The sequence below is a fragment of the Manacus candei genome, unplaced genomic scaffold (genome assembly GCF_025592945.1).
Source record: "Manacus candei isolate 608988 ecotype Guabito, Panama unplaced genomic scaffold, ASM2559294v1 h1tg000159l, whole genome shotgun sequence".
In the NCBI taxonomy this organism is placed as follows: Eukaryota; Metazoa; Chordata; class Aves; order Passeriformes; family Pipridae; genus Manacus; species Manacus candei.
In genome coordinates, this window is record NW_026138207.1 from 3201972 (window position 1) to 3211965 (window position 9994).

The 9994-nt window shown below is 40.5% G+C and overlaps 1 protein-coding gene across 1 annotated transcript in view; it reads left to right on the forward strand.

Moving 5' to 3' along the window:
- The window catches only part of CUL4A (cullin 4A), a 37604-nt gene extending 32782 nt beyond the window's left edge, over positions 1-4822 (forward strand). Inside the window, exons 18-20 of the mRNA XM_051772828.1 lie at positions 1948-2120; positions 2978-3130; positions 3392-4822. Coding sequence (XP_051628788.1) covers positions 1948-2120; positions 2978-3130; positions 3392-3487 — 422 coding nt within the window. The 3' untranslated portion in view covers positions 3488-4822. The remainder of the gene's footprint in view (positions 1-1947; positions 2121-2977; positions 3131-3391) is intronic.
- The last annotated feature ends 5172 nt before the right edge of the window (positions 4823-9994 follow it).

Here is a 9994-nt window from a genome sequence, read left to right on the forward strand (position 1 = left end):
GCTCCAAAGTGTTTTAACAGCAGCTTTGTGTTTGAACAAAAACACAGCTCAACAATCGGCATTTACTGAAGTTGAAACAGACAAAATGTGTCAAATGTCATACAAGCCTGTTTAGTCCACGTGGTTTGAAGGGTTTTTTTAGTAATCATAGAGCAGTTGGAAGTTTAAAAAAAGGAAGAGGTCTCTCTGTGTGAAAACTAAACTATTTTAAAAATAGTAATAGTGTTAATATCTTTATTGATGATCTGGATGAGGGGATTGAGTGTACCATTAGCAAATTTGCAGATGACACCAAGTTGGGGGTGTCATCACCAAGTTGGGGATAGTGTTGATCTACTGGAAGACAGGAGGGCTCTTCAGATGGACCTGGACAAACTGGAGAGATGGTCTGATTCCAACAGGATGAGGTTCAACAAGGCCACGTGCCAGATCCTGCACTTTGGCCACAACAACCCCATGCGGCATTACAGGCTGGAGAGCAGCCAGGCAGAAAGGAACCTGGGAGTTTGGATTGACAGGAAGCTGAACATGAGCCAGCAGTGTGCCCAAGTGGCCAAGAAGGCCAATGGCATCCTGGCCTGGATCAGGAACAGTGTGGCCAACAGGTCCAGGGAAGTGATTCTTCCCCTGTACTCAGCACTGGTGAGGCCACACCTGGAGTACTGTGTCCAGTTCTGGGCCCCTCAGTTCAGGAAGGATATTGAGGTGCTGGAGCAGGTCCAGAGAAGAGCAACGAGGCTGGTGAAGGGACTCAAACACAAGTGAGAAGAGACTGAGGGTGCTGGGTTGTTTAGCCTGGAGAAGAGGCTCAGCGGGGACCTCATCACTCTCTACAACTCCCTGAAAGGAGGTTGTAGCCAGGTGGGGATTGGTCTCTTCTCCCAGGCAACCAGCAGTAGAATTAAGAGGGCATGGTCTTAAGCTGTGCCAGAGGAGGTTTAGGTTAGATATTAGGAAGAAATTTTTTCAGATAGAGTAATCAAACATTGGAGTGGGCTGCCCAGGGAGGTGGTGGATTCTCCATCCCTGGAGGTTTTTAAGATGAGACTGGATGTGGCACTTAGTGCCATGGTCTAGTAACCACGGTGGTGTTGGATCAAGGGTTGGACTTGATGATCTCAGAGGTCTTTTCCAACCTGGTTCATTCTATGATTCTATGAATCTTTTACTCAGCTACCCTGCACATCAGCACAGATTGCAAAACCTATCTTTCAATTTTTAGACTAAAACTCTGTTCAGGAGATCCAGCAAAATTGGTGACAATCTTATATTGTGAATAAAGTATTCTAGAGAATGTTTTAATGCAAAATCTTGATACAAAACTTTTCAACATAATTATTAGAATGTTTAAGATTTCATTTTATCTACTTGTCCAAATGCTTTTAGCCTTATATATTAGTAGATAAAATTTTCCTAACCCACTTGTTTCTACTACTTTCCTGCTGTGGGGGAAGTTTGACTGTAATAGCTATCAGCTCTACCCTCTTAGAAAGCATCTTTCTGTCAATTTAGGCTTCTGGTTTTTTTAGTCTATTACATTGTTTTGGTGTGTGTCAGAAACAGTGATGAAATCATAAAAGAGGTGGCTTGAGTTTCTTGTTACCCACTGACTTTTTCTTCTAAAGTCCTGTTATTACCAAACAAAACTAAAACAATAAAACCAGGCTCATGTTAATGTGAAATCTTCCATCTATTTTGCATGGAAAGCTCACTGAGATGAGCCTCAGTCTGTCTTTCTGACATACACAAATCTGTGCATGCTCTGAGCACTTACCTGTGAAAGATGTGAGTCTGAGCTTGTGAGTTCTTTCCTAATTGGGACTTGGCTGGAAGAAAGTATTAACATAAAACCAGTAACTTCTCAATTGTATTTCTAGATTAATCACATAAAACTTCTCATGTTAATGCTTTGTTGTGCTTTCTCTCGTATTTTGAACTTCTTCACAGAGGACAGTGAGTTAAGAAGAACCTTGCAGTCTTTAGCTTGTGGAAAAGCACGAGTATTGATTAAAAATCCAAAGGGCAAGGATGTAGAAGATGGAGATAAGTTCATCTTCAATGGTGATTTCAAGCATAAATTGTTTAGAATAAAGATCAACCAAATCCAAATGAAAGAAACAGTATGTATTTTTTTTGTATTCATTCTGTTTATATATGAACTGTTTATCTAGATATCCCATGTGAAAAGACAATCTCTATATTTTCTCTTGTAGTTTTTGCATATGGGGAAAAGAGAAAGGTATTTAATTTTTTTGGGGTAGTCAGGATGACTCACAGAGGCAGTAAAGATTTTAAAACTCATTGGAATCAAAAAAATTTAGGTTCTTTCCTGTGCTTCCAAATTTAAATGCCTATATATTAGACTGAAAGGATCTTGTAGATGTTTCAGTCCGTCTTAAAAGTTTCTGTGGTATTGCTGAAGTGTTGGTACTATACTGAACTCATAAATCAAATGTCACCACGTTGCTTCTATATGTAGCAGGTAGGAGGGCTATAAAAATCAGAGTTGTCTCTGACTTTGCAGCAGATGTCTTGGTTGTACCTGAATCCCAGTGCTTGACAAAAGGTGGCATATTTTAATTAATATTGGCTTGTTTGTTTTTTGCCTGTGCATATTAAAATTCTAAAAGTCAAATTGGTGTTTGACACAAAAGACTGTTTGGGCTGTTGAACTGGTGAGTGTTCTCTCAGAAAGCTGAAGGGAGTTTTTAAGATTTAGTTTAATTTATCAAATAGATTTAAAATAAGACATACCTTATTTTTTCCTTTACATTATCTTTAATTTTATCTTTGACTTGCTTTAGCAGTACACATCAGAATCACTTAGCTCATAACATGCAGTAATACGTGCATCTGTCTCAAGGCTAAGCAAGAGTAGATGAGTTTTCATTTTATTGTAAAGGTTAACAATAGAAATATAATTAATAAAAACAGTGATAGAAGGTGATATGATTTGTGGTGTTCTATTGTTCTTTAGGTTGAGGAACAGGTCAGCACAACTGAAAGAGTATTTCAAGACAGGCAGTATCAGATTGATGCTGCTATTGTACGAATAATGAAGATGAGAAAGACTCTTGGTCATAATCTTCTTGTTTCTGAATTGTATAATCAACTGAAATTTCCTGTAAAGGTAACTTATGTTTTTGTTTGTCAAACCATCCAATGCTTATCTAAACATATGTAATACATTTTTTCTATTCAGCTTGTCCATAAGAACAACAAATGTGAAATATCATAGAATCAAACCTAATTATCAAGGTATTGATACTTAGTAGTAAATTAACTATATACTATGGTGCATTTTGTTATGTGGCTTTTAGCAGTCTTATTGTCTAAAATATATTTGCATTTATGTTACTTACTGTTATACTAATCTCATCTTTCCTTCTAGCCTGGAGACTTGAAAAAGAGGATTGAATCTCTCATTGACAGAGACTATATGGAGAGAGACAAAGACAACCCCAATCAGTACCACTATGTTGCATAATGGAGAAGTACTTTTATTTAAAAAAATAAAAAATAAACCCAAAAAGTAAAAACCAAAATCATCCACATATATCTTCAAGACACCAAATACCTATGCTGTTCCAGACTTTCCTTTTAGCAGATTTCAGGTTGATGTATATTCTTCAACCAGCTGCATGCACTGCTGTGGAAAAGAAGCAAAATGACATGTTCATTGATCACCCTTGTCAAGACTCCTTACTAATTTTAAACATCCTGGGGTGTTTTTATCTTTCGTTACTCTTTTGTTCTTCTAGGTTCTTCAAAATTTAGTTTTACAGTTTTGTTTAACAATGTCATTGAAGTTGGATGGAGAAGTAAAATTACCTGTGTGAGAAATACTTCTGTGATGGATGCAAGTGTGGTTTCTTCATTTAGGTGTTCCTAATTGCATCCGTAAAGTCCCTATATGCTGCATTCTTTAGCTACAGTGACAACTTGGGTATCTTTTAAAAACCCTTAATTGATGAACACTTATGTACAAGCAGTGTTGTTGAAATACACTGAATTTTTGAAGTTATGAAAATCCTTAAACTTGGGTTCAGTTAATTTTCTTTCAAGTTACTACAAACTTCAGTCTGGTTTGGATAAATCAGGTTTTGAAGTGAGATCTGTGAAGTGCCAAGAGGACAACTGCATTCAGGTGTGTACTGAGCTGTTGGATTATTTAGCTAAAAAATGGATTGTTCTATGATTACTACTTCTGCTGGCTTGGGTGGCAAAGATTAGATCTGAGTCAAAGAGGCCCTACCTCATTTTAGGGCAACAAGTATTTCATTTTACAGCAACAGGTGTTTATGTAATTGCTGTAACATTTAGTTCTGCCTTGAAAATAACCTACAGGGAACCTACTGTACAGTGTGCTCCACTTTAAAAAACAAAAACAACAAACCTTTTTTTCGAAAAACTTATTGTCTCAATATTGTGAAAGCATAGCTTCATGTCTTGAAAGACTAAGAATTTTGTGAGTACTTTGTTACATATTGTATATAAGTAAGTCGATTTGAATTCAAGAATGAAAGACACTGTAGATCTGTTAGATAATTGTAACTATAAGGAAGACACCATTTGTGATAATACTTAAAAGACTGTTTATTTTCCTGTTTTGCATAGGGGTGTGTTTCATTCTGAAAAAGAGCTACCAAGAGAGTTTTGATCACTACATAAATAAAAATTTAACTGAGCAATATTTTCTTGAGGATATCTTATAAAGTTTATGTAACTTGGGTTTTGTGCATTAGTTAAAAGGCCACCACCTCTTCTTGAAGTAAACATTGTTGTCATCTGGATCTACATATTAAAAGTCCTTATTCTGTCATCTGGTGTCATTAATTTTATTGCATTCTCCTGATTTATTTTTGTTCCCTTTGTGTTTAGAAACTAAAAACATTTAGTTTATTGTATTTAAAGCATATTTAATGTTGTAATTTAATATAGACTTATTTTAATATTTGAATCTTCATTTAATGCAAATAAAATCTTTAAAGCGTAATAATGTCCTAGCTTTTGTGAGAACGGCACTTCAGTTTATTTGTGCAGTTGGTTCTTCAGTGTTATTTACACAGTTCAGCTTGTAGTTCATTTTCTTTGTGTATGGAAACCGATCAGATCCATCTTATTAGACTTCTAAACCAAAAAGGAGTATGTTCCTCGCAGAAATGTAACGGCCAGAGGCTTTATCCACACCAAAAGCTGGCAGTAATGTGCAGTAGCTGATAGGAAGCAGTGAGTGTGTCCTGCCTGCCCCTTCTTAGCCCAAATGTCCTGGTTCAGTGGTTTTAAAGAATAGATTAAAAGCAGCGTTGTTATCCTGAAGATGATTGAAATGGTTCTGCCTCAAGAAGCAATGTTAATTGATTAAAAGTGCTGACATGTACAGTTTTTCTTAATTGCTACAGACTAGAACTCATTGGCCAAGTTATTGTGGTCTAGCAATTAAAAATGAGTTGTTCCATAGCAGTGAAAATAATGAAACCTGTCTTTCTGTGCTCTTGGTCCCTGACTGTATCATCCTCCACAAATAACCTCAAGCAGCAATACTTGGGGGGGCGTTCTCCTTAGTTCTGCCTTTCTGCTTGTGGGAGCATGAGTTTTGTTCTTCTTTATCCAGCTGCTGATCTCCACCCACCCCCTTGTTCCTGAACCTGTAGAAAATCTCTGAAGACTCCTACTCTTCCACATTGGTCTGCAAGTGGCTTTGGAGGTTCAAAAGCTGTGGGAGAGACTGACAGGCCAGGTAATCATGACTCTCTCAGGTCCTCATTTTTAATTTGATTTCCTCACATTTTTCTTCCCAGGATTTTTTTCTGTACTGAACCAAACATGTTAGCAGTTAGATTATTAGTCAGCATGGTAATCATTTCTCCATATCAAAATAGCTGCATTTGATTGCTTTTTGATAGCTTGTGATAGAATTTGGCTGAGTGTCCAGTCTCAATCAGCTGGTTATTTATGACAAAAATAACAGCAAGAGTCTGGGATACAAATAACTCATCCAAACATACATTATATGTATTTAAAAAGCAATTTTCCTAAATCTGATGCCCTGTCATCTAGTCCAACATTTCCGGAGGAAAAATAAGTATGAGAATGTAGGCTGGGGGCTGATTTGATGGTACTTCCCAAGTCTGGCAATTGCAGCTCTCCATTCCAGGCAACAGCTTCATTCCTGCCCTCTCCTTGGGTGTTTTCTCAGTTCTGTATTTTAGCTTCCCATGAATTCCTTTATCTGAACCTGAGCTTATAATTCACTCACTTGGCCTGCTGCAGTTTTTGTCTTCCTTTCTTTGTGCTATACATACTTGAAAAAAATTCACACGCCTTTCATGCAACTTCACTACATCAAATTGTTATGCAGATAGACCTGTGCAAGCTCCAGGTGTGGGGCAGTTGCTGGGAAGATGCCTGGTGGAAAAGGACCTGGGGGTGCTGATCAACAGCAGCTGAACACAAACCAGCAGTGTGCCCAGGTGGCTAAGAAGACCAATGGCATCCTGCCCTGTATCAGGAATAGTGTGGCCAGCAGGACCAGGGCAGTGATTGTCCCCCTGCACTTGGCACTGGTGAGGCCACGCCTCAGACTGTGGGTTCAGTTCTGGGCCCCTCACTGCAAGGAGGGCACTAATGTGCTGGAGTGTGTATAGAAAAGGGCAACAGAACTGTTGAAGGGTCTGGAGCACAAGTCCTAAGAGGGAGCTGGAGTTGTTTAGCCTGGAGAAGAGGAGGCTCTAATCTAAGGGATAATCTTATCACTCTCTACAACTACCTGAAAGGAGGTTGTAGCCAAGTGGGTGTTGGTCTCTTCTCCCAAATAACAAACAATAGGTTGAGAGGAAAAAAACTCAGGTTCTGCCAAAGAAGAAGGAAAACTTTTTTTACTGAAAGACTTGTCAAGCACTGGAATAGGCTGCCCAGGGAAGTGATGGAGTCACCATCCCTGGAGGTATTTAAAAGACTTGTGGATGTGGTGCTTAGGGACATGGTTTAGTGGTGGACTTGGCAATGCTGGGTTAACATTTGAGGTCTTTTCCAACCAATGATTCCATTCTCTTTGTAGGTTTATGATCTTCAGCAGGTGTATTAGGGAGAATGGACTCTGTACCATAAACTTGGTTAGCTATTACTAGTAAGCCTCTACTTACTAGATGTAACCCTGTGAAGTCAGGTAATGTGCAGAAAAAGGCTACAGGAAAAATGGAGTCATGTTTTGTGGAAATTCTTTCCTGGTAAAAATTCCTAACCTGTATTGTCTCCCATGCTTGTGCTCTGCCTTGACCTTGCTGGACAGCTTTTACTGTAGTAACGGCTCCTACATCTCCTGCTTGTTTACCATGAGCAGCCATTCTGCAGCCATGGCTCTGAAGAAAGGCCAAGAACATACCAGGGTTAGTATCTGGATGTGTGTGCATGTTCCTTGGCTAGCAGCTCCATAGGGGCTAGATATGGACTACATTTCATTTCCCTGAGTGATGGCACTAATTTTGGATCTCTGGGCTGTGTATATACCAGCTTTTACCAAAGCTGTAGGTTTATGTTTATGTCTTACCCCGCTATCATCTTTGATTGATGTCATACAAGTTACTGAGTAGCAGGGCTAATGTCCAGCAAGGTTGTGTAAGACTTGTTCCATTAGTCTAGCAAACGCCCTTACCCTTGTTTAGTACAACAATACTTTTACTAAACACCATGAAAGTTGTTATTGTGCAGTCTACACCATTATAAAAGGCCTAGTGAGCTAATGATCCATAGCACATAAGGTCAACATCATTCTCTGCTGATAGCCTTATGTTCTTTGTTTACCAAATCTTTGCTGCAATATTGTTGCTTTATGGAAACATAATTTTTGGTAGTAATCCAGGCATCTGTCACTCTTCCATTCATAGACACCTCCTGATTTTCCAGCAGAGAGCCAGACTGCTGCACAGCAAGTTTAAACCTGACATCAGGCCTCCCTCTCTGTTTTGTCTTGTGGCAGACTTCAAGTGCTCTGCAGCCACTTTCTCCACTCCAAGTGGAGATTCCAAAAACAGTGATTGAAAAATGAGAACAACCCATATCCCACCTCCATTACCCTCAACTCCTCTGCAGATGACTCACTCAAACACTTGACCAGAGCCACTTGTAATGTCGTTTTTCAAACTGACTAACTTCTGCTTTTGGTAATGCGTGGCAAGCATAAAGTGTTGCAAACAAACTGAAATAATACATTACTGTCTCTAAAAATGCAGAGATAAAAGTGCAGCATTAAGAAATACCTGTTTATATCAATATCATTGAAAATGAAAGGTAGATCTCCAAGCCTAGGGAGCAACTAAACTGATCTAGGATGTTTTGGGGAAACAGCAAGTGCAAGTGAACTGAGACAAACATCAAGGAAAGATCAAGTTCACAGTAGCTGAACTGGACTTTAGCAGCTGGTAGTAGCTAAATTGCATTTCAAATCAGTTCTAAGTAAAAATGTATGGAGTCAGCTTGGGAGCAGAACTGATCCTGCTTCAGAGACAATCTGGAGTGCACTGTAATGAGGAGAGGGATGACAGTGGTAGTCATTTTGAGAAAGCAAAAATACCCTGCTATTGGCACACTTTCCAGTATTAATAGAAATAGGATTTCAGTAGCAAAATAAATACTTCTGAAGTTTCAGACAAAGTAAGCATATCCCTAACAGCACAGATAAGAGAAAGCATTGAATTACAAAGTGATCAAATGGCCTGGGTTTCCCATCTCCATTACTATGCTCCATTACATCTGAGAATGTTTATATCTAACTTCAGCTTTTCTTTAGTTTTCTTTAAAAAAAAAAAAGGGATTCCTTCCAAAACATCAGACATCATCTGAAAATACGTGAAATTGCAATTTTTACCCATGCAAACACAAGTCCCTCTTTTTTCTTGAACCACATGTGGATTATATGTATACATTGGTATATACAGATACATCACTTCAGAGACCATCAAGTTCCAAAGTTTTTATACAGCTGGGGCTGAAATAGTTCTATGCAGAATGACTGTATTCACCTTAAACTGCCTTTAAATTCCATGACAATAAACATATTCTGGAGGCAATACAGAACTTAAGTGAGTACTGTAAAGTCACAGGACGAGGACCAGTGGCCATAAACTATAACACAAGAAGTTTCACTTCAACATGAGGAAGAACTTCTTTATGTTGAGGGTGGCAGAGCATGGGAACAGGCTCCCCAGGGAGGTCATGGAATCTCCCTCCCTGGAGACATTCCAAACCCACTTTGACATGTTCCTGTGTTACTGGTCTAGGTGACCCTGCCTTGGCAGGCAGGTTGGATTGGATGATCTCCAGAGATCCCTTCCGACTGTAACAATTCTGTGATTCTGTGTTCTGTACTTGCTCACCAAAGCCATTACTCTCCCTCTTCTGTCACCTTCCCTTTTAACACAGGAGTGACTGTGCAACATTCCCCACTGGAATCCAATTAAATGCCTAGAGCTGGTAGGGCTGGCCTGTGCCCTGATGTTGCTGGCAGCTTTGATCCAACACAAGTCACAGGGCTGGGGTGCACAGCAGTGCACAGGAAGCACCCAGACCCTTGTGCCGCATGGGAGGGGTGGGCAGGGGGCTGTGCCAGGGCAGCAGTGCCCGGGGCCAAGCCGTGACTGTCCTTCAGCCCACGATGGCACAGGGCCCTCAGAAGCCCTGGGCCCGCGGGTTGGGGCTGGTGGCCAGAGGGGCCCTGGGCTGAGCCGCAGCACTGTGTGCTGAGTGCCCGTGGGCACAGGCAGGGAGCGTGTGCCGGGCCCCGGCCCTGCTCTGCCCCTTCCCTTCTCCTGCCCCTATCCCTACCCTTTCCCTGCTCCCACCCTGCCCCATCCCTATCCCTGCACCCCTATCCCTCTCTCTCTATCCCTGCCTATATCCCTATCCCTACCCTCCCTATCCCCGCCTCCTGCTCTCGCGAGATCCACCCCATCCCACCCCCGCGCGGGGTCACGTGACGGGCGGGCGGTGCAGTGAC